The 22,237-nt window shown below is 18.9% G+C and overlaps 2 protein-coding genes across 2 annotated transcripts; both read right to left on the bottom strand.

Moving 5' to 3' along the window:
• Positions 1-3,935: 3,935 nt before the first annotated feature.
• Positions 3,936-5,659, bottom strand: INS49_002073 (uncharacterized protein; the record flags this gene model as incomplete). Its single annotated transcript, XM_043162888.1, has 3 exons — positions 3,936-4,916; positions 4,977-5,157; positions 5,400-5,659. The coding sequence occupies 3 exons, from the start codon at positions 5,657-5,659 to the stop codon at positions 3,936-3,938; spliced, it is 1,422 nt and encodes a 473-aa protein (XP_043031394.1).
• A 1,116-nt stretch (positions 5,660-6,775) lies between these two features.
• Positions 6,776-7,736, bottom strand: INS49_002072 (uncharacterized protein; the record flags this gene model as incomplete). Its single annotated transcript, XM_043162887.1, has 2 exons — positions 6,776-7,068; positions 7,493-7,736. 2 exons carry the CDS (start codon positions 7,734-7,736, stop codon positions 6,776-6,778), a joined length of 537 nt encoding a protein of 178 aa, XP_043031393.1.
• Positions 7,737-22,237: the final 14,501 nt, after the last annotated feature.

The following is a 22,237-nucleotide window of genomic DNA, read 5'->3' as shown; positions in this document are numbered from 1 at the left end:
TTATTAAAGATAAAAGACTATATTATTATATTATATATCTTAAAGAAAGAAAATAAAAACTATAACTTAGCAATTAAATTAAGATAAGATAGAATTATTATAATATTAGGCTTATTATTTAAAGAGTTTAATAAAATGAAAATTAATAATCTTATTGCTAAAGGTATTTTTTAAATTAAAAAATAATTAGCAAAGCAATATAGTGAATATTATTTCTTTAAGTTCTATATAATATAGGAGATAAAAGGTAAAATCATAAAACCTTATAAAAAATCTTAATTTATTATTTAAGGTTATAATAATAATAAAAAGAGATTAATTTTAATATAAAGCTTAATTATTTAAAGAATAAGCTAATAAATAATTCTTATACTTACTCTTTTATTAATTTAAAAAAAAGGCATGGTTTTTATACTTTAAGATATTATTTAAGCTTACTTTTAAGTAAAGTTAAAACTATGCAAAATAATCCTTATAAAGCTATTAAAGAAATTAAAAAATAAATACCCTTTAGGCATAATTATTTATATTATTTAACCTTTATATAATATAGCAGAATTTAATATTTATTAATTTAATATATATTAAAGATATTATTAATAAAAGCTTAAGATGAATTGCTTTATATATAATTCTTGCTTAATAATTATAAAGCCTATATAATCCTTTAAAATAATAAATATATAAATAAATAATATATTAATTTTATTTATATTAAAATTTTAAGATAAGAAGGAAATTAAGATAAAAGCTATGAAATTGCAAGGAAAATTAAAATAAAAGCTAATACTTAAAAATTTAATGAATTATAATAAAGCTTATATAATTATAAATACTATTAGCTTAATTATTATTTAATAAAAGGAATAGGTTAATAAACTTACCCTTATTAATATAATAATTAAAGATGCTTTTTAAAAATACCTTAAATAAAAAGCTTAAGAAGTATATATAGCTTTAATTTATTAATTAAAAGCTTTATATAATCTTTTAATGGCTGCATAAATATAAAATTTAAAGGTAAGAGATTATAAGAGCTTAAATATATAATTATTATAATAAATAAATAATGTTATGTAAGGAATTAAATATATACCCCTTAATCTTAAAATAGCGAAACTTTTTATATTTATAAATAAATTATTTATAAATAACTAAGACTTAATATTTTAACTTAAATATATTATTATCCTTATAAATAAGATTTATAAAAAAATTAAGGGATTTATAATAATAAGCAATATTCTTTATTAATTATTAATAAAGTATAAATATATTACTTAAAGCATATTAATAAGCGAAATTTATAATATAATAAATAAAATAAATATTAGAATTTCCTTAGCCATAATAATTAAAATAGTTATAAGATAATTCTTATTGTTAAATATATTTTTAATTATTTATATAAATTTATATAGCTTATATAAATGCCTTATAAAGCTAGGAATAATAAAAAAAAGTGCCTTATAATTAATATTATATTATTATAAAAGTTATATAAAATAAAAAAAATTATTAAAATAAGGTAAATAAATAGAAAAAATAACTTTATTAATGTAATAATAAAACTAACTTTAAATATTATATTATAAAAGCTTATTAATAATAATAAGCTTTATATATAAGTAGATAAGTTAATTAAGAAATTTAAAGTAGCTCCTTCTTATTAAAGAAAAAGCAACTTATTATTAATACCTTTTCCTTTTAACCTTGCTATTATTAGCTATAAAACCTTATACCTTTTAAACTTAAACCCTTAATATAAACTTTAACCTTTTATACTTTAATTAAAACCTTTTTAATACCTTATTATATATAAGGATAACCTTATAATTATTAATATTATTAATAATTATTATTTTAAAGTTAATTTTATTATTATTATTACTTTTTATTATTATTTATTAATAATAATATTAAAACTAACTTTTATTAAATTTATTTATAATTTATTAACTTTTTTTATAATTAAAGAATAAATTAATAATTATTATATAATAATTATAAAGTTTTGCATTATAAATATTTATTTTAATTACTAAATTTTTATAAAATCTTTTTCCTTTTTATTATAATAAAAAATATTAATAATAATTTATAAAAGTTATTTAATACTTTTATTAATATGCCTTATAAAAATAATAATAGCAAGCAAAATTATTTAATAAATATTATATTTGCTTTTTGCATTAAAAACATACTTAATATAATTATTATTATAATTACCATTAATATAATTAATATTAAAGGTAAACTTATTGCAATTCTTAACTAAAATTAGGATTTCCTTATAAATATTATAATTATAACCCTAATTAATAAAATGAATATTATAATTATAACCCTAATTAATAAGATAAATATTATAATTATAACCTTAATTAATAAAATAAATATTATACTTATATTCTTATTAAGCAATAATATAAAGATTAAAATTATTATTAAGATTATAAAAAAGGCTAAAATTACCTTAATTAATAAGGATAAAGATAAGCTTATTAATTTTATTAATTCCTATAACAAGGTTATTATTAATAATGCTTATTTAATAAATATTAATAAGGATATTAATAATAATAACTCTTATTTATTTGCTTATTTAATAAATATTAATAAGGAAATTAATAATAATAATTCTTATTTGCTTAATATTAATAGTAATTTAATTATTATTAATAATAAAAATAATTAAAACTAAGCTAATAAAACCTTAATAAAGATTATAAAGATTACCTTTAACTTTACTTTTATGCTAAATATTAAAAAAAGTAAGCTATTTATTAAGATTAATTCTTATAAAATTATTAAAATTAATAAGCTAAAGGTTATAGCTATAGCTTAAATTAAAATACTTTTTTTAAATAATGTTATTATAATAGCTATTATTTAAATTATTAATAACTTTTAATATTAAAATAAGTAAATATTTTTTAATAATATAATTAAAAAGCTATATATTTATATTAAAAGCATTAAAACTCTTAATATAAGATTATATAATATCCTTAATAATAAAAATTACTAAGGTAATTATTATCTTAAATGCTAAATTATTATAATTTCTATAATAAATAACTTAATAGGAATTTTAATTTTAAATATTTTTTATATATATTAAATTAAAAAGATTTAATTATTAAAGAATTAAATTATTATGCTAACTTAGCTTTAAAACTTTTTATATTAAACTATTAATAAACATATATAAAGCTTATATATAAAGGAATTTATTAAGAAATATATATTATTACTTAAGCAATTTAATTAAAAGATAATTATTAAGAAAATTAAAAAGAATAATAAAAAGCAAAAAAAAAGATTTAATAAATAATTAAGCTATTTATAATGCTTAGTTTTAAAAAAATAAAAAGTAGCTAAAGGAAAATAATTTAAAGTAATATTAAGTATATTTTAATAATAAGAATAAAAATAAAGATAATAATATTTATATTATAAAGGTATATAATAAAAATAAATATAAATTAAAGAGTTTAATATTAACTTTATAAGCATTAACTTTCCTTATAAAAAAGAGATTTAAAATTAAGGCCTTTATATAAAAATTAATAATCTTTATAAAAAAGTAACCTTAAAAACTAAATATTAAAGATAATAGGTATAATATTTAAAGAATAATATAATAATAAAAATCATAAATTTAAAAAGTAATATAATAATAAAAGTTATTAAGATTTACTTTAAAACTTATAAGTTATAATTTTAAGCCTTTTTAATAATGCTTTTTTATAATAAAGATTATATATACTTATTAAAAGAAGAGAAAAACTATAAGTATTAATAAGTATAACCCTCATTACTTAGGAGGCTACTTTAGTTATTCCCTCTAAGGCACGTAGCCTCTTAGAACTTAGATAGAACAACACCAATACACGATTGCTTCCCATACGATTATTATACGTACGAGAGACCTACCAACAGTACCCCCCATCCGAGTTGGAGCGATCGCCCAACCTATCTGTGGGAATCCGGAGATAGAAGTCATCGTCACCCTCGCGGTGACGCCACAGATGGAGTTCTCTCAGGAAATTCTCCAGGGAATCGTATTCAACATGCGCGCCACCGCTCATGATGGCCGTGCTGCTGACATGTGCCTCCTTCCGTCTGGCGGCTCTGAGCTTGGCGTTCAAGGCCTCGGTCTCCTCGCTGTTGATGACGTCTTCCTCGTCGCCAACTTGTTGTTGTGCAGTTGTGCCCGATTCTTCGCTAGTTTCCGGAACTGATATCAAAGCATCATTGTGGGTGTCGAACATCATTGCCTTGGTGTCATCCATGGTGCCCAGCACACTGACATCCGGGAGTTCAATCGGGTCGCACTTGCCAACAACGACGCCATGCATAATAGACCCTTCAAGTGTTTCCATGAATACTGCGCGGTCCGCTTGACTGAGAGGGCGCCGTTCCTCGACAGGAGCTGTTTCGTCGCTTTCTGCCGTGAAGATCTCCTCGACGATGAGGTCGAGCTCGTATTGAATCTGGTCCTGCTTCGCAAAATCGTAATCCTCCACTTCCTCTGCAAGTTTCTGCTGCAGTAACTCCCTTTCAATCTTCCACTGCTGCACTTGTTCAGTAGATTGACGGCCCCGTGATTTCTTGGCCCCTATCTGCTGCTGCTTGGCCGAGTGCTCAAGACCAAGCAGCTTCGCGTCCTGCGGCTTCCCCGCTGCGGCCAGATCGGGAGCAATCCATTTCCAGGGTTCAATGTTCTTGGCTATCCTCTTGCCTTCAAACCGGTAGATGCCTCCATTCTTGGCTGCAGCCACCCTCTCGTTGTAGTATCCTGTCACTGCGATGATGGCACGCAGCCACTCATCCATGGAGAAGCCCAGGCGATGAGTTGTCCACTCGCCCTCCTTGTACTCAGCTGGCCAGGCCTGCTTAGTCCGAATGGACTGTGTAAGCCGTTGTTTGTCAGCGGTCATAAGTCGATATGCCGCTACGATCGTGTTCACACCCGTTGTGTGAAGGGCGGTCTGATCATTCTTGAGGACAACGTTGAATCCCTCGGGTGGGATAGGAAATACTCCGTTCTCCAGAGCCTGTGCAAGTTCTGAACCGTCCAGGCATTCTCGATGGACCTTGGCGATCATGCTGGACACGTCAGGGGTTGACTTTGGGGTGGTACCGTCCTGTCTGTATTTGAAGTAGATTTGGCAATGTTGGGCCACTAAAAGTCACCCGAAAATGTCAGGGATGGAAGAAACAGGACATCTTCGAAGAAGTCGATGCATGTTAGGTTTCTTAAGGAGGGGGGGATCTCACCACTCGTGTGCAACCAATACCGGCACAGGGGTTGGCTGTTGAACCCCAGAAATGCTGCTCTCCACGCCTTGCTGTTTCTATTCTCATGAACGCCAACAGTCGTAGTACCATACTGAAGGAGTTTCCAGTCACCCTCTGTGAGGTCGTGTCTGTTGAGAATCTCCTTTCTCTTTGTTTCAACGATTCCAGACTTGGGGATGTTGAGGTTGGGTAGCTCCTCGTTTCCCTTTGGCCACCAATTCGGTCGATCGTGGTCGCCCTCGGTGACTACTTCGCGAAGGTCTCGGTCATCATGGTGCGACTTCTCGGCGGGGAAGTTGCCATTGTTGGCCTCACTCGGAGAGTCAGGCGACGGCTCTCCCGGAGAGGCCATGCTTGAGGCGGGTGGGGTGAGTGGGCTTGCGAAGAAAAGGGACTTCCAGATCGAGAGATGGCAAAGATTGTATGGTAGGTCTTGTCGGCGAGTGTGTCGGGAGGGGGATTCGGAAAATTCTGATCGAGGCTGATCGCAGATACCTAAGCTTGACCAGCGGCGCTGTGGATGTCCAGTTTCTCGCTGGAACGGTCTTAAGATTATATGCACATGAGACGACCCGCCCGCGGAGTGGATGTCAACTCTCTGGGACATGAGAAGCATCTCATACGGTGTGCCAGGTGTCAGGATCGACTGGCGTGGGCTCAGTTAAAGCTAATGTTGCCATTCCTCTCTGCATTGGAAGCTTTCAAACAGCAGCAGTTACATGAGACGGTTGGACTGCTCCCGTATCGAGTGGGTGATGTGAATTTATGCAAGGTTCTTCATATTCATTAGCATATCAGTGAACAATCTTGACTCATTGACGCGACTCCCAGCGCGGTTCAGCTTTGCTCATCTCATGGGTGATATCAAAGACCAACAGTCACGCAGTTCTTCCACGTTGCGGTACCATATCTCTTGTCCCAAACAACCGAATATGTTAGACTGAATCTTTTATGTGTTCAAACCCGCCGTCACTCCTGTGCTGTCCTTGATGGCTATCACAGTTGGCCTGTCCGTCCTGGGCCTCGCAATCTTCGTACCACATGGGAAGAGTTTCCGGTTAGCTACCAAGGACTCGACGCTACATGTGCTGCAGAGTGCCCAGAGCCCTAGGGGGGATTGGCCGATACAACGGAGACGCTCTCATTAGACAGTATCATATGGCATAGCGTACCAAAGTACGGTAGTGCAGGCAAAGTGCACAGATGTTTAGCCACGATGGGGATAAGATAACGGCTCATTGGGGATCCAGAATAACAAGACGAGGGGAACACCAACCTTGCTAGATTGCCAACTATCTGTCACATAACTCCTGCATTGTTTGAAAGGTAGATCCAACAGTGACACGGCGGACACGTACTGTTTATGCCTGAGTTGAACTTGAGATTGCCCAAGAAGCAAGCGCAGGTAAAGAGTTCGGGGCCATACCGGGAAACCCTGCCATGGCTCGCGAGAGCTTCCTCGTCCACGTTATCGCTGAGCCGTCTCTCCACCCCAGCCCGTCAAATCGACCTGCACCCGCTCGCCTCCACTCTGAACCAACACCCAGACGATATCACCCTCATCAGCTTCGTTCACAACTTGATGCTCTGTCCATGCGGGGATAAAGGCGAAATCGCCAGGCGAAAGTTCGTGACGCCGAGGCTGCTCTTCTTCACGGGTAGGCGCCTCGCCCTTGATATCTGCTCTGATGGCCCTGACAGGGTCCACAGCAGGACTAGTGAGAAGGACCCCGTGACCGCTAGTGACATAGACTATGGTGTCTGAGAGTGACTTGTTAGGTTGCAGCCCTGGAATGAAGCGAGAGCCGATTCCACGCTCACCTTGCTCACCGTGATGGTGCACTGCGGAAGCAGATCTCGGCTCCACTGTGAGAACTATTGCAAGAGCATCTGGTTATAATGTCCCAACTGTAGTGCAAGCTTCAATGCAAAGCCCAAGTCGAGAGAAAGAGCCACAGAAGAAGGAAAACACACATGGAGAAATACTGGCCAGTCGCCGAGACAAAGTTGATAATCAAGGGCGTGGACTAACCTGTTGCACACATCTTGTCTGTGACACCTGTCAATGCGTCTCTGCGGAATACCTTTGGACCGCTGGCCTGTGCCCTCGAGGCTGGATGGCGAGGCTCGGGCACAGATTGAACAGCCGAGTCCCCTTCGCGATCAAGCAATTTTATCGGCTCACAAGACCTTCCCTGGCCTGGCTCTACTTGGAAGCCCGCTGGGTCATCAGAGGTGCTTAGTACAGCCTGGCGCTTGTTCTCCCATGACGCCAGATCCACCTGACGGTCGGTTCGCTGTGTCTGGTGATAGGGAGGCCCCTCGGCCCGCTCAGGAATGGCTGTCAAATCCTTTTCATGGGAGATTTGGACCTCTGAGGGCATGATTATAGGCAGTAAGTCGTAGAGCAGAGGGAGTAATGACGCCATGGCTTCGGCGGCATGCAATCCCAAACAAGATCGCAACCTGCAGACCCAAGAACACCAAACAGAGGTATTGAGACAGCCTTCGCCTCCGCTGCAGTCACAAAACCGTGCCCCGAGGCAAGGTGCCTGCAGGCGTATTGCGTTCCCGGATGGCAACCCTGCTTGTGGGCGATTCTCTCAGGTGTTCTGAAAAGCGACCGAGGACCAAGGTATCCCGGCTGTAGACCTCAGGATCACTCCGTACACTGTGGCTTGTGGACAGCACTCTGAAAGGGGTGAGTTCGACAATCAGGGGCTCCGACGTGGGGGATCTGCTGTGGGCAGCGAGGAACAGCGTTGGCGGCCGTGTTATTGATCCGCGAAGGTGGCAGCCCGAGATTGGGGCTCCAAGTAGAGTTCCGATGCTTGGACTGGTTGAGGCTCACAGCGTCGACGTTTACTTGCTGCCACTGCCAAGCACGTGTGGAAGACTGCTAGCTTGGTCCAGACTGCCCACTCTACCGCAGCCGCTGTACTACCTAGGTAGTTACCCTCACGGCGGGGCTGTTGACGTCCCGACTTGGTTAGTCAGCCAGGCCGCAATTATCTATGCACGCCTCACCCATAATTACTAATGCTCACCATACACACCACCTCCTTCCATCATATCCCCCTCCAACTACGTTAACTATTCTCCTTTTACCACTTTTAAAAAGAAAAATGTTTAACTTTACGCAAATATTACTTTACGTTAGCAATTAATTATTACTGCCAGGAACCAAGATATACATAAGCGCGGTAAGCAGCCCATTTCTTAGCAGCTACTTACTTAACCCTTAAATGCTAAATGCCTTATTAGCTTATTTAATAAAGTCTTATAATTTTTAATTTAGCCCTGCATTTTTATCTTATATAATAAAAATAATAGCTTAAACTTCTTTTTTTTCTTTTTTATATTTTAACTTTAACGTTATTTAATTATTTTATATTATTTAAACTTATACTTTATATTTTTAAATATAAAATATTATTATATTAAATAATTAAAACCTTTTTTAAAAAGTAGAAATTAATAGCTTTAAATAATATAAAAAGAATATAAATAACTTATTAACTCTTTTAAAATTATATTAAATATAAAAGATAAATATAAATATATAATTTACCTTTAAATTTAATACCTTTTTTTGCTTTTTATATTTTTAAGTTAAATAATTATATTGATATTTAATTTTATTTCATTATATTAAAATAAACATTATATATAACTTAAGTTTATATAATATTAAGTTTTTAAAATATTTTATAAAAAATATTAAATTTAATATTTAAAGTATAATTAAAAAATAAAACTTTATAATTAAAAAATTAAATAAAAAATTAAGCTTAATATAAAACATATTTTATATATATTAAAAATAATTTATTTATAATTAATAATATTAATATAAGCTTATTTTTAAAAATATTATATTTATAATAATAATAATATATATAATTTATATTAAAATAATATTTTTTTTATTAAATAAATTAATAAATTAAGTAAGGTTTATTTAATATAAATTATTTAAGATTTTTAAATAAGTAAATATTAAAATAAAAGAAATTAAATAATAAAGAAAATATATATTAAAAGCTTATTTTATATATTTTAATTATTAAAAATAAATAAATAATTAAATAAAATATAAAATATTAATAATAAAGGTTTTTAATTAAGCTTTATTTATAAATAAGGTTTATTTTTTTATTTATATTAATAAATATATTATATTATAAAAGAAAATATAAAAATAAGGTTATTATTTTTAATATATTAATTTAAATTAAAATAATATTACTTTTTATATAAAAAAAAAGTTTTATAAAAATTATAAGGCAAGGGTTTTATGCTTAAAGAATATAAGGCTTAAAGCCTTAATAATTACTTATAATTAATAAGGTTCTTTACTTATATACCTACTTATATTACTCCCCCCCCCTTAGTTAAGGCTGGCGGCTGGGGCAAGGCGGTTGGGCCCGTGCAAGGCCTTGCACGGGCCCCCTTATTAATAAGCCCCTCCTGCCTTATAGCTGCAGCCTAAAAGGCTCCTTTAAAGCCTTCCTTCCTTCCTTCCTCTTTTTTCCTTTTTAGGCTGGCATATTCTTTAAATTTATATAATTTAATATATATTTTAAGCTTTTATATTATAAAGCTTAAATAATATTTTACCTTCCTAGCTTTTATAATAAAAAAAACGTTAATATATAAAGAAAATTAATTTAAATATTATAAATTAACTTATAATTATTTATTAAAAAGTATTTAAATAAAGTTTATATTTAAAATATAAAGAAAAAAGTTTACTTTTTATTTATATTTATATTAAAGCTTATATTTATATTAAAGCTTATTTTTATAAAGTTAAAGCTTATTAATTAATTATAATAAATAAAGCTTAAATTATAATATATTTTTTTTCTTTAAGTTTTTATAATAAGCCTTAAAAATAATTGTATAATAAAAAATAAAAAATATTATAATTTAATTATAAATTAAATATTACTTTTTACTTAATTATTTAATTATATTTTCATACCTTTTAAATATATTAAAAGCTTAACTTATTTTTTATAATTAATATATTTTTAATTTTTATAATTTAATATATTAATTAAAGTAAGTTAATAAAAAATAATTATATAAATATAAGTTAATAATTAAATTAATAGCATTTTTATAATTCTTTAATTTAAGCTTTTTATATAAGCTTTTTTATTTAAAACTTTAAAATTATAAATTTATTATATAATTTATAATTAATTAATATTTAATTATAAATAATTTACTTTATTAATAAAGAATTTTTAAATTTTAAGTATTTTATAATATTAAATTAATTAATATATAATTAATTTACTTTAAATTTAAATTAATATTAAAGTAATAATATTTTAAGCTTTATTTTATAAAAAAAGTTTTATATTTTTTTAAATAAATTCTTTTTTATTAACTTTAATTAATAAAAGCTATATTATTATTTTTTTATAATAATTAAAATAATTATATATAAAATATTTAACTTTATTTATTAAAATTATTATAATATTAATATTTATTATTTTATTATTTTAAAGTTAAATATTTTTTTATTATAATATTAAAAATATTTTTATATTATTATAAAATAAAATAAAAAGCTTTAAATATATTTAATTATTTTTTATAATTAAGCTAAGCTTTTATTATAAAAGTTAAATTATTAATTATTAATAATATTTTATATTTATTTAATTAATTTTAAGTTTTTATTATATAAGTTAATTAATTAAATTAAATAAAATATTTTATTATTTTTTCTTTATAACATTATTATAATATAATTAAGCTAAGCTTAATATACTTTTATTTAAAAAAGTCTTAAATATAAAATAATCTTTTTTTAAAAAGCTTTTTAATTATTTTTTAAATACTTTTATAAAATTAATATAAAATAAAAATTAATTATAAAAAGTTTTTAATTAATTAAATATAAAAGAATTAAGTTTTTTTAATATTAATTATTTCTTTATTTATTATAAATTTAATTTTTATTTTTATTAATTAAATTATTAAATATCTTTAAAATAAAAATTCTTTAAAATAAAGAAAAGCTTAATAAATTATTATTATTTTTTTTAAGTTTTATTATATTAAATTTTATATAATTATATTATAAATTTATAATATAAAAAACTTTAAATATATATTATAAATTAATTTTAAATTATTTATTATAAAATATTTATATAAAGTTTATATTTAAAATATAAAGAAAAAAGTTTATTTTTTATTTATATTTATATTAAAGCTTATTTTAATAAGCTTAAAGCTTATTAATTAATTATAATAAATAAAGCTTAAATTATAATATAAATATTAATATTATAATAATTTTAATAAATAAAATTAAATAATTTATATATAATTAATTTAAATATTATAAATATAATTATTTTAATTATTATAAAAAAATAAAAATATAAATTTTATTAAATAAAATTAATAAAAAACTTTTTTTATAAACTAAAGCTTAAAATATAATTAATTTCATATTAATTTAAGCTTAAAATATATTAATTATATATTAATTAATATAATATTATAAAATATATTTAACTTAAAAAAATTTATAAAAAAAGTAAATTATTAATATATTAAATATTAAAAAATTATAAAAATATTATTAATTTAAATTTTTTTTTTATTATTTAATATATTAAATTATTAAAATTAAAAATACATTAATTATAAAAAATAAGTTAAGTTTTTAATTTATTTAAAAAATATTAAAAAATAATTAAATAATTAAATTATAATATTTTTTATTTTTTATTAAATAATTACCTTTTTAAACTTATTATAATTTAAGCTTTATTTATTATAATTAATTAATAAACTTTAACCTTATAAAAATAAGCTTTAATATAAATATAAATAAGCTTTAATATAAATATAAATAAATATAATAATTAAGGCTTATATATTACTTAAAATATAAGTTTTTAACTTATAATTTTAGTTTTTTAATTAAGTAATATCTTATAAGTAATAAATTTATAATAATTATAAGTTATATAATTAAGATTTAAGCTCTTTAATTAAAAAATTATTTAAAGGGGTAAGTATTTAATAGCTATAATATTATAAAGGGTTGTTTATTAAGGTAACTTTATTAAGTTATTAAAGCTTTATTTTATTTAATTTTTAAGCTATTTATAAGGCTGTTAATTAATTTAATATAAAGTTATTTAAAATTATATCTTTACTTTAATAATACTTAATGCTTTATAAGGGCTTTAAAGGGGGTAATGTAATAATTAAGGCTTATATATTATTTAAAATGCAAGTTTTTAACTTATAATTTTAATTTTTTAGCTAAATAATATCTTATAAATAATAAATTTATAATAATAAAAAGTAAACCTTTTTCTTTATACTTTAAATATAAACTTTATTTAAATATTTATAACTTTAATAATATTAAATTAACTTATAATAATAAAATATTAATATTATATATTAAATTTATATATTATTTATTTAAAAATAAAAAGTATATTTAAATTTATTAAAACTTTTATTTAATTTATATTATATAAAATAATAAATCTTTTATTTTAACTTTTAATTAAAAAATAATTAAATTATAATTAAATATTTTAAAAATAAAATATAATATTAAATAATTATAAAAAAAGCTTTAAATATTTTTATTTAAAGAAATAAGTTTATTATTATTATTTAATTAAGCTTTATTTATAATTATTATTAAGTTTCCTTATTATAAATATAATATTTAATATTAATTAAAGCTTATAAAGTTTTAATTTATTTAAAAAAAGTTTATTATAAATAAATATATTTATTATTATTTATTATTATTATTATAAATATTATTAATATTTATTATTTATTAATATTTAATATTTATTAATAAAATAAATATTAAAAAGTTTAAAAATAAAAAATAATATTTATATTTTTAATATATTAATTTAAAGCTTATTATACTTTAAATATTTTTTAATTAAGATAATTATATAATAATAAAATTTAATTATAATTATTTAAAATAATTAAATTAAATATTTAAAAAATAAATTAATTAATAACTTTATAATTAAAACTTATTAAAAAAGTTAAAAAAATTAAAAAATAATAAAAGCTTTTTATTTCTTTAATTAAAAATAATATATAATTTAAATATTTATATTTAAATTTAAATTAAATTATTATTAAAAATAAACTATTAAAATTAAATATAATAATATATTTTATTAACTCTTTTAAAAATAATAAAAAAGTATTAATAAAAAGAAGAAAAAAAGGAAATAAAAGGTTAAAAAAATATAAATAAGTTTTAATTAAAGATTAAATAAATATTATTTTTTTAAAAAAAAAGTTAATTATTATTAAATTAAAAGTTTTTAAAGTAAGTTATAAATTAATTTTTATATTTTTTAAAAAATAATATAACCTTATATTTCTTATACCTTAAAATATTAATTTTATTAATAAGTTAAATATTTATAATTCCTTATTAAATTAATATTTTAAACTTAATAAAAAATATTTTTTATAAATATTTTAATAATATAATTATAAAAGTTATAATTTTTATTAAAGCTTTAAAGAAAATATATATTATTAAAATAAATATAAATATTATTATTTTAAATTAATTATATAAAATTATATTAATATTTATTATATAATTAAAAATTTATAACTTTTTTATTTTAATTTAAATAAAAAAGTTAAATTAATTATTTTATAAATTAAAAATTTATAAAAGTTATAATAATAAATTAATTATTATATTTTATATATATTTATAAAAATACTTAATTAAAAATAATTATTCCTTTAATATATAATAATAAAAAACCTTTTAATTAAAAGATTAAAAGTAAAGCTTTTATTTAAATAATATTAATTACTTAAAATAAATCTTTTTTAATATTTAACCTTTTTTAACTTTATAAAGCTTTTTAATAATTTTATTAATAATTTAAATTATTTTTTTAAATAATATTAAAATATTTAATTAATGCCTTTTTAAAATAATTTCTTAATATATTATTAATTAAAGATTTTTTAAAATTTTAAAAATAACTTTATATTAATAATAAATTAAATACATTTAAATTTAAATTATAAAATAATATTTATATTTATTTTATTTTTTAAATTATTTATTAAAAGAATTTAAAAAATTATTTTTAAATATTAATAACTTTTTAAAAATAATAATTTTATTTTTATATTTATAAATTAATAAATAATATCTTTATTTAAATAAAAAAAATTAAAAAATAATAAATAAGCTTATAAATAACTTTTATTAAAAGAAAAGTTAAATAAATAACTTTAATTTTTTCTTTTAAATTATTTATCTTTATTATTTAATAAATTATTTATAAATTTTATTAAAATTAATTTATTATTATAAATTATTATAAATATAAAAAACTTAAAATAATAATTATAAAATTTTATAATTCTTTTATTTATATATAAAAATATATAAATTATATATTATAACTTTATAATTCTTTTATTATTATTATTATTATATATAATATTATTATATTTTTTAATATTATTATAAAATAATTTTTAATTTATTTAAAAATAAAAACTTTATATTTTTTAAAAAATATTCTTTTTAAAATATTTATTTATATAATTATTTAAATTTTATATTAATAACTTAAAAATATATAATATAATTAATTAAATATAAATTATTATAAAGCTATAATTCTTATTTACTTTATAATAATTTAAAAAGTTTATTAAGCTTATAAAATATTTATAATATTTAATTTTATATTTTAATTAAATAATTAATTTATTATAATATAAAAAGTTTTAAATATAAGTTATAATAAAAATTAAAAGTAAGTTATTAAAAAGTAATTTTAAAAAATAATATATAAAAAAAGCTAACTTTAATATTATTAAAAAAAATTTATATTTTTATTAACTTTTAAATTACTTTATTTATTTTAAATACTTTTTTTATTATAATTTTAATAAATTATTATTTATTTAATTAAATATTTTTAAAAAAAACGTTTTTTAAATATTTATTTTTAATTAATATATAAATAAAAGTATATATTCTTTTATATTAAAAATATAAATATAATTAAAATAAAATATTAATTAATTAAATTAAAAATAATATATTGTATTTAATTAAATTAAAAGCTTTATATAATTATTAAATTTAAATATTTATATTTAATTTATATTTTAATAAATTATATTATTATTATAAAAAATATTAATTATATATTTATAAAAATAATAAATAAAATTAAAATAAGCTTTAAATTTATTTTAATTTTAAAACATTTTAATTAAAATTAATTTAAAATATATTATATATTAAAAATAATAAACATTATTAAAAATATATTATTAAAATTATTAATATATTAATTAATTATTAATAATAAAAGTTTTTAAAATAAACTTTTTAATTTTATTATATATATTTTTTTAAAATTTTAATTTAACTTAAAATTTAAAATAATATATTATAAATATATTTTAATTATAAAAAATAAATTAAAATTTAAAGTTAACTTTAATAATTAAATATTAATATTAATTTATTAATTAAATTAAATATATATAATTCTTTTTATTTTAAATAATATTATAAGAAATATTAATTATATATTTTTTTAATAATAATTAACTTTATTATAATTAATATTTATAATTTTAAATATTATTTTAAGAAAAATACAATTTATTAAAAATTAAAATTATAATTAAAAATAATTAAAAAAAATAATTTATATTTATATTATTAATTTTATTTTATATTATAAATATTATTATAAATAAATATTTTTAAGTTATATTTATTATTTTTAATAATATTATATATATAATAAAAAAAACTAAGTTAATATTATATTAAAAATTTATTATTTTAATAATTAAGAAATTTTAAAATATATTATTTTTAATAAAAATTATAAATATTTTTTTTTAAATTTTTATAAAAATTTTAAAAAAAAACTTAAATTTAAAGCTTTTTTATTATTATATAATATTTATTAATTAATAATTTATTTAAAATTAAGAATTAAATAATTAAAATAATAATATAAATAATAATAATTATTAATTTATAAATAAATAAATTTAATATTAATATTATAATTTAATTTTAATAATATTTATAATAAATTAATAAAATACTTTATTAATTAAATATTATATAATTTTAATTTATTATTACTTTTATTATTAATAAATTAAAAATTTACTTAATTTTATAAACTTTATTAAAAAAAAGCATAAATTATAATTATTAAAGCTTAAATAATTATTAAATTATTAACTTAGCTTTTATATAATTAATAATAAATAAATAAAGTATGTAATTAATTTAATTATAATATAAAAAGTAAGTTATATATAATAAAGCTATAGCTTGCTTTTATTTAATTATAAGCTAATTATAATAATTTATATACAAGGCATATAATTATTAATTAATAGCTAGCTAATATTAATTAATAGCTATTATTAATAAGATTAATTTAAACCTTATACTTTTAAATTTATATATTGCTTATAATATATTTATTATATAAGCATATTATATATAATGCTTATATATATTATTTTTATATTAATAGTTTTTATATATATATATATAAATACTTTAAAATTATGCTTTTCTTTAAATTATTGCTTAATTAATTAAATTGCTTAATTAATATAAATATCTTGTTCTTTAAGGGGTTATAAAGGGTTAAATGCCTTATAATTATTGCTTTAATAAGTTAAATGCAAGTATTTAAATATAAGTATTTAAGTATAAATATTTAAATATAAGTATTTAAATATAAGTATGCTTAAATATTTTAAGTGCTTAAATTGCTTAAATTGCTTAATTAAATTATTTAATTGCTAATATTTTAAAGCTTTAAAGTATTTAAATATTGCACTTTAATTAATTAAAAGTTTAAATTATAATTATTAACTTAATTATCATAAATATTATTAAGGTTATTATTTAATGCTAAATAATTATTTTTTTCTTTTAAATTATAATTATTTTTATAAAAAGTATAATAATTATTATTTTAAATAATGTCTTTTTAATTATCCCTTTATTTTCTTAATAATTCTTAATTACTATTTATTAAGGCTTGTAATAATATTAATTATATACTTAGCTTTTCTTAAAGCTATAGTAATAATAATAATTATTAATATTATTAAAGTTTTAATAATTTTAATATTTATATATATAATATAATTAATTAAATAATATAAAGAGGTATTTTTATTAATATGCTTAATGGCCTTATAGGGAAGGAAGCTATTAAGGAGGAGTTAGCTAAGGAGAAGGTTAATAAAAAGTAATTTATTAAGGATAAGTTAATTATAAAAAAGGCTATAATTACCTTTAAGGCTATTAAGGAAAAAGCTATTAAAAAGGAGTTAATTAAGAAAGAGTATTAAAATTATTAATATTATTAGCATTGCTTGTTAATTTATTATAATAAATATTAAAGATATATATTTTTAGCTTATGCTTTAACTTAAATATTAAGTTATATTATTAATAAATAATGTTTTTATATTATATATTTATAGCTTTTATAAATAACTTTATTATTATAACTTAAGAATTTATAAATGCTTATAAATAATGCTTAAGAGAAGATAATTATTTTTAAAGAGTTTTTAAGAAAGAGTTAAATAGCTAAGGAGCAAGGGCTTTTTTATAGCTAATGATGGGTATTAATCTTGTAATTAATAATAAGCATTGTTATTATTAAGGCAGATCTTATAATAGTTAATTATAAGGTAAAGAGAAAGGGGAAAATGTTTTTTTATTATGCTTTTAAATTAATAATTAACTCTTAAACTATTTACTTATAAGTAATAATGCTTAAATATTATTATTACTTAATAAACTAACTTATATTAATTCTTAAAGGTATTTAATGCTAAAGATTATTATTGCTAAGAAGGGAGGAAAAAAGAAAAGGTAATAAAGGTATAAAAAAGAGGAAAGAAAAGGGTATAAGGAAGGAAGGTTATGCTTATTAATTAAATATTAATTATTATTAAAAAGTAAATATTTTAAAGGTTTAATTAAGTTATTTATATAATTAAACTAATAATAAATATTAATTATTTTCCTTAATAAATTTAAGTTAATTAAGTAAATAAGATAATTATATTAATTACTTGCTTTTATTAACACTCTTTAAAATATTTAATTAAATATATTAATTAAATGCATAAATTAATTAAAAGGAATGTTATTTATTAATATTTTAAAGCATTTAAAGTACCTTGCATTTCATTAAATATTTAAGGAGTTTTTAAAGGGTTATAAGCTTTAAGGATATTATATAAGTGCCTTAAGGAATATTAATTATAAATAAGGGCTTAAGGGTATTATAATATTATAAAGAAGGCTTAAGGGTATATTATTTATAAGCATAAGGGTGTTAATAATTAAGGGTATTACAAGGGATTTTTTAATAATTAAGGAAGGTTGCAAGGGCTTAAAAATATTATAAAAAAGGCTTTTAATATAATGTTTTTAATTATATTTAATAAAAAGGTTAAAAGGGTTGGTTTTTTATATTTATAAATACTTATAAATAGCTTTTTTATAAGGGTTTTATACTTATAAATACTTATAAATAACTTTTTATAAGGGTATTATAAGTTTTTATTATTTATAAATGCTTATAAATAATTTCCAAGGACTTAATTATTTATGCTTATTAAGCAAGCATTAATTAATATTAATTTAATTTTTATATAATTAATAATAAATAAATAAAATATATAATTAATTTAATTATAATATAAAGAGTAAGTTATAATAAAGCTATAATCTTTTCTTATTTAATTATAAGCTAGCTATAATAGTTTATACACGGGGCATATAATTATTAACTAGCAATTAATTAGCATTAACTAGCAATTATTATTAATAAAATTAATTTAAATCTTATACTTTTAAATTTATATATTACTTATAATGCACTTATTATATAAACACGCTATATATAATGCTTATACGTATTATTTTTATATAAATAATAATATAATAAAAAGTATTATTAAATATAATTTTATTTAAAGAATTAAATATATATATTTTTATAAAAAAAATATTATTTATGTAAAACAAATTATTTTATAAATTTCCTTAATAATAAATAACGTTATTTATTACCTTATATTTAATATTACTTTATATTTAACTTTTATTAAATTTATTAACTTTAATTAACCTTAATATTTATTTAATATAAAGAAATTAATTAAATTTAATATTAATTAATATTAATTACTTTTAATTACTTATTTTTAATTTATTTAATTAATTTAATAAGGTTAATATAAATATAATATTAATTTAAAATAAGTAATTTTTAATAAAACATATATATTTAATATTAATTAATATTAATTATATTATTAAAAATATAATTTATAATAAATTAATTAAATATATATATTAATATTAATTAATATTAATTAATTTTTAAAAAAATATAAATTATTTAAAATTTAATTAATTAAATTTTTATATTTTTTTTATAAGTTTTTATATTATATTTAAACTTATTATAATTATTATATTATTAAATAATTACTTTTTTTTATTTTTTTTAAATAAAAACTTAAAATTTCTTAATAATAAATATTTCTTTAAATTATATTTAAGTTTTTTTAACTTTTTAATATTAAATAAATATTATATTAATATTTTTAAAAATATAAACTTAATTTTTTAAAAGTATAGTTTTATTTATTATTATTTATATAATTTTTATTATTTAATTAATAGCCTTTATAATTAATATAAAAAAGCTTTTTTAATAAATAAAAATTTTATTTTTAATAAAACTTAATTATTAAATAATTTATTAAATATTTAATAATATTTAAAACTTTTATTTTTAAATAAAAATAAAAAGAAATTATATTAAAGTTTATAAATAAATATTAAGCTTAAAAATTATAAAGTTAAGATTTTAAAAAATATTTAACTTTTTTAAATATAAATTTAATATTATTTTTTATAAAACTTTTATTATAAGTTACTTTAAATATAAAAAAACTTAAACTTAATAAATTAATTAATTAAAGCTTAAATAAAGAAATTAATTTTATTATTATATATATATTTTAAAAATAAATATAATATAATATTTAATAATTAAAATAAATAAAATAAATATAATAATATATTAATAATAATAATTTTATTATTTTTATAATATTACTTAAATTTAATTAATATATAGCTTTTATAATTATTTATAATTAATATTTAATAATTAATATTTTTTTTAATTTAATATATTTATTAAAATATTAAATTTATTTTAAATTAATTTTATTATTTATTTATTTATTAAAAATAAATTTAATAATTTAATTATGTAAAAAACTTAACTTTATTACTTAATTAATATAATAATAAATATTTTAAATAATTATAAATAATAAAATTTATAACTTATTTATATTAATATATTTAATAATTATTATTTATTTTTAATTATTAAGTTAAATTAATTTAACTTTTTTATATTTATTAATATATATAATAATTATTAATATAATTATTATATTTATTATAAAGCTAATTTTATTAAAATTATATAAATTATTATTAATAATTTTTAAATCTTTATAAAAAGCTTTTTAATAATTATAAAAATAATTAAACTTAATTTTTAAGGTTAATTATATATTTATAAAGTATTAAGCTTAATATTTATTAATAAGTTTAATATTATATAATTTTAATAATAAATTAATTATATTTTTTAAATTAAAAAGTTATAATAAAAATTTTTAAATATTATTAGCTAGGTTATATATTATAATATAATATTTAATTAATATAATAATTAATTATTATTAATTATAAAAGGGAAGAAGGTAAAAGGCTTAATTATATTAGCTATTTTATATATAGCGTTAAGGTTATTATTTATTAAGCATTTTCATAAGTTAAAGCTACTTAATTTTAAATAATCCTTTATATAAATAATACTTATTATTTTTATATTAATAATCTTTATTTTATAAATATATATTACTTTTAAAAAGTATAAAAAAAGGAAGGTATTAAGTTAAATTAAACTTAAGGTTAAAAGATAATTAATTAATTATATATATAAATTAAATTATAAATATGCTATTATTTTATTATATTATATTATTATAAAAGGCAAGTATATAAAAAGGCTTAAGTTATTATTAAAAAGTTAAAGGTTAGTTAATTTATTAAAATATATAATTAATAAGTAAAGGTTAATTAAATATATATATATATTAAAATATTTTAATTATATAAAGTTAAAAAGCTTAAAAGGTTATAATTATTATATAAATATTTTATTTATAATATATGTTATAAATTTATATTTTTATTACTTATAATGCTTAAGTTAAATAAGGATTAAATTAAATCCTTAAATTATTAATATAATTATTTAATCTTTAAATAATTAAAGTTTCTTAATTTAGCTTAGCTTAAGCTTTACTATACTTAATATTATATATTAAATAAAGAAATTAAAAAGTATAATTAAAGAATAAGTTATTAAAATAAAAGCTAAGTAAATAAGGTTAATAAATTATAAAAAGTAATAAATAAAGTATTTAAATAAAAGAAAAAGTAAAGTATAAAATAAAAATTATTAATTAAGTTAATAAATAGCAATACTTTTAATTTTAATATATAAGTATTAAATTATAAAATTTAATTAAAAACGCTTATTAAACATAAATTAATAACTTAAATGCTTATAAGATAATAATATTTCTTATTATTTAAACTTTTAATATATAAGTATTATTATAAAAATTTTAAATATAAGGTTTATTTTTAAAAAGAATGTAATTTAAAGTTAGCTAATTATATTATATTATAAAGTAATTTATAAGTAATTAATAAATATAAATTAAACTTTTA

Source organism: Diaporthe citri (genome assembly GCF_014595645.1).
Source record: "Diaporthe citri strain NFHF-8-4 chromosome Unknown scaffold_1, whole genome shotgun sequence".
Classification (NCBI taxonomy): domain Eukaryota; kingdom Fungi; phylum Ascomycota; class Sordariomycetes; order Diaporthales; family Diaporthaceae; genus Diaporthe; species Diaporthe citri.
This window is presented reverse-complemented; position numbering and strand designations above follow the sequence as displayed.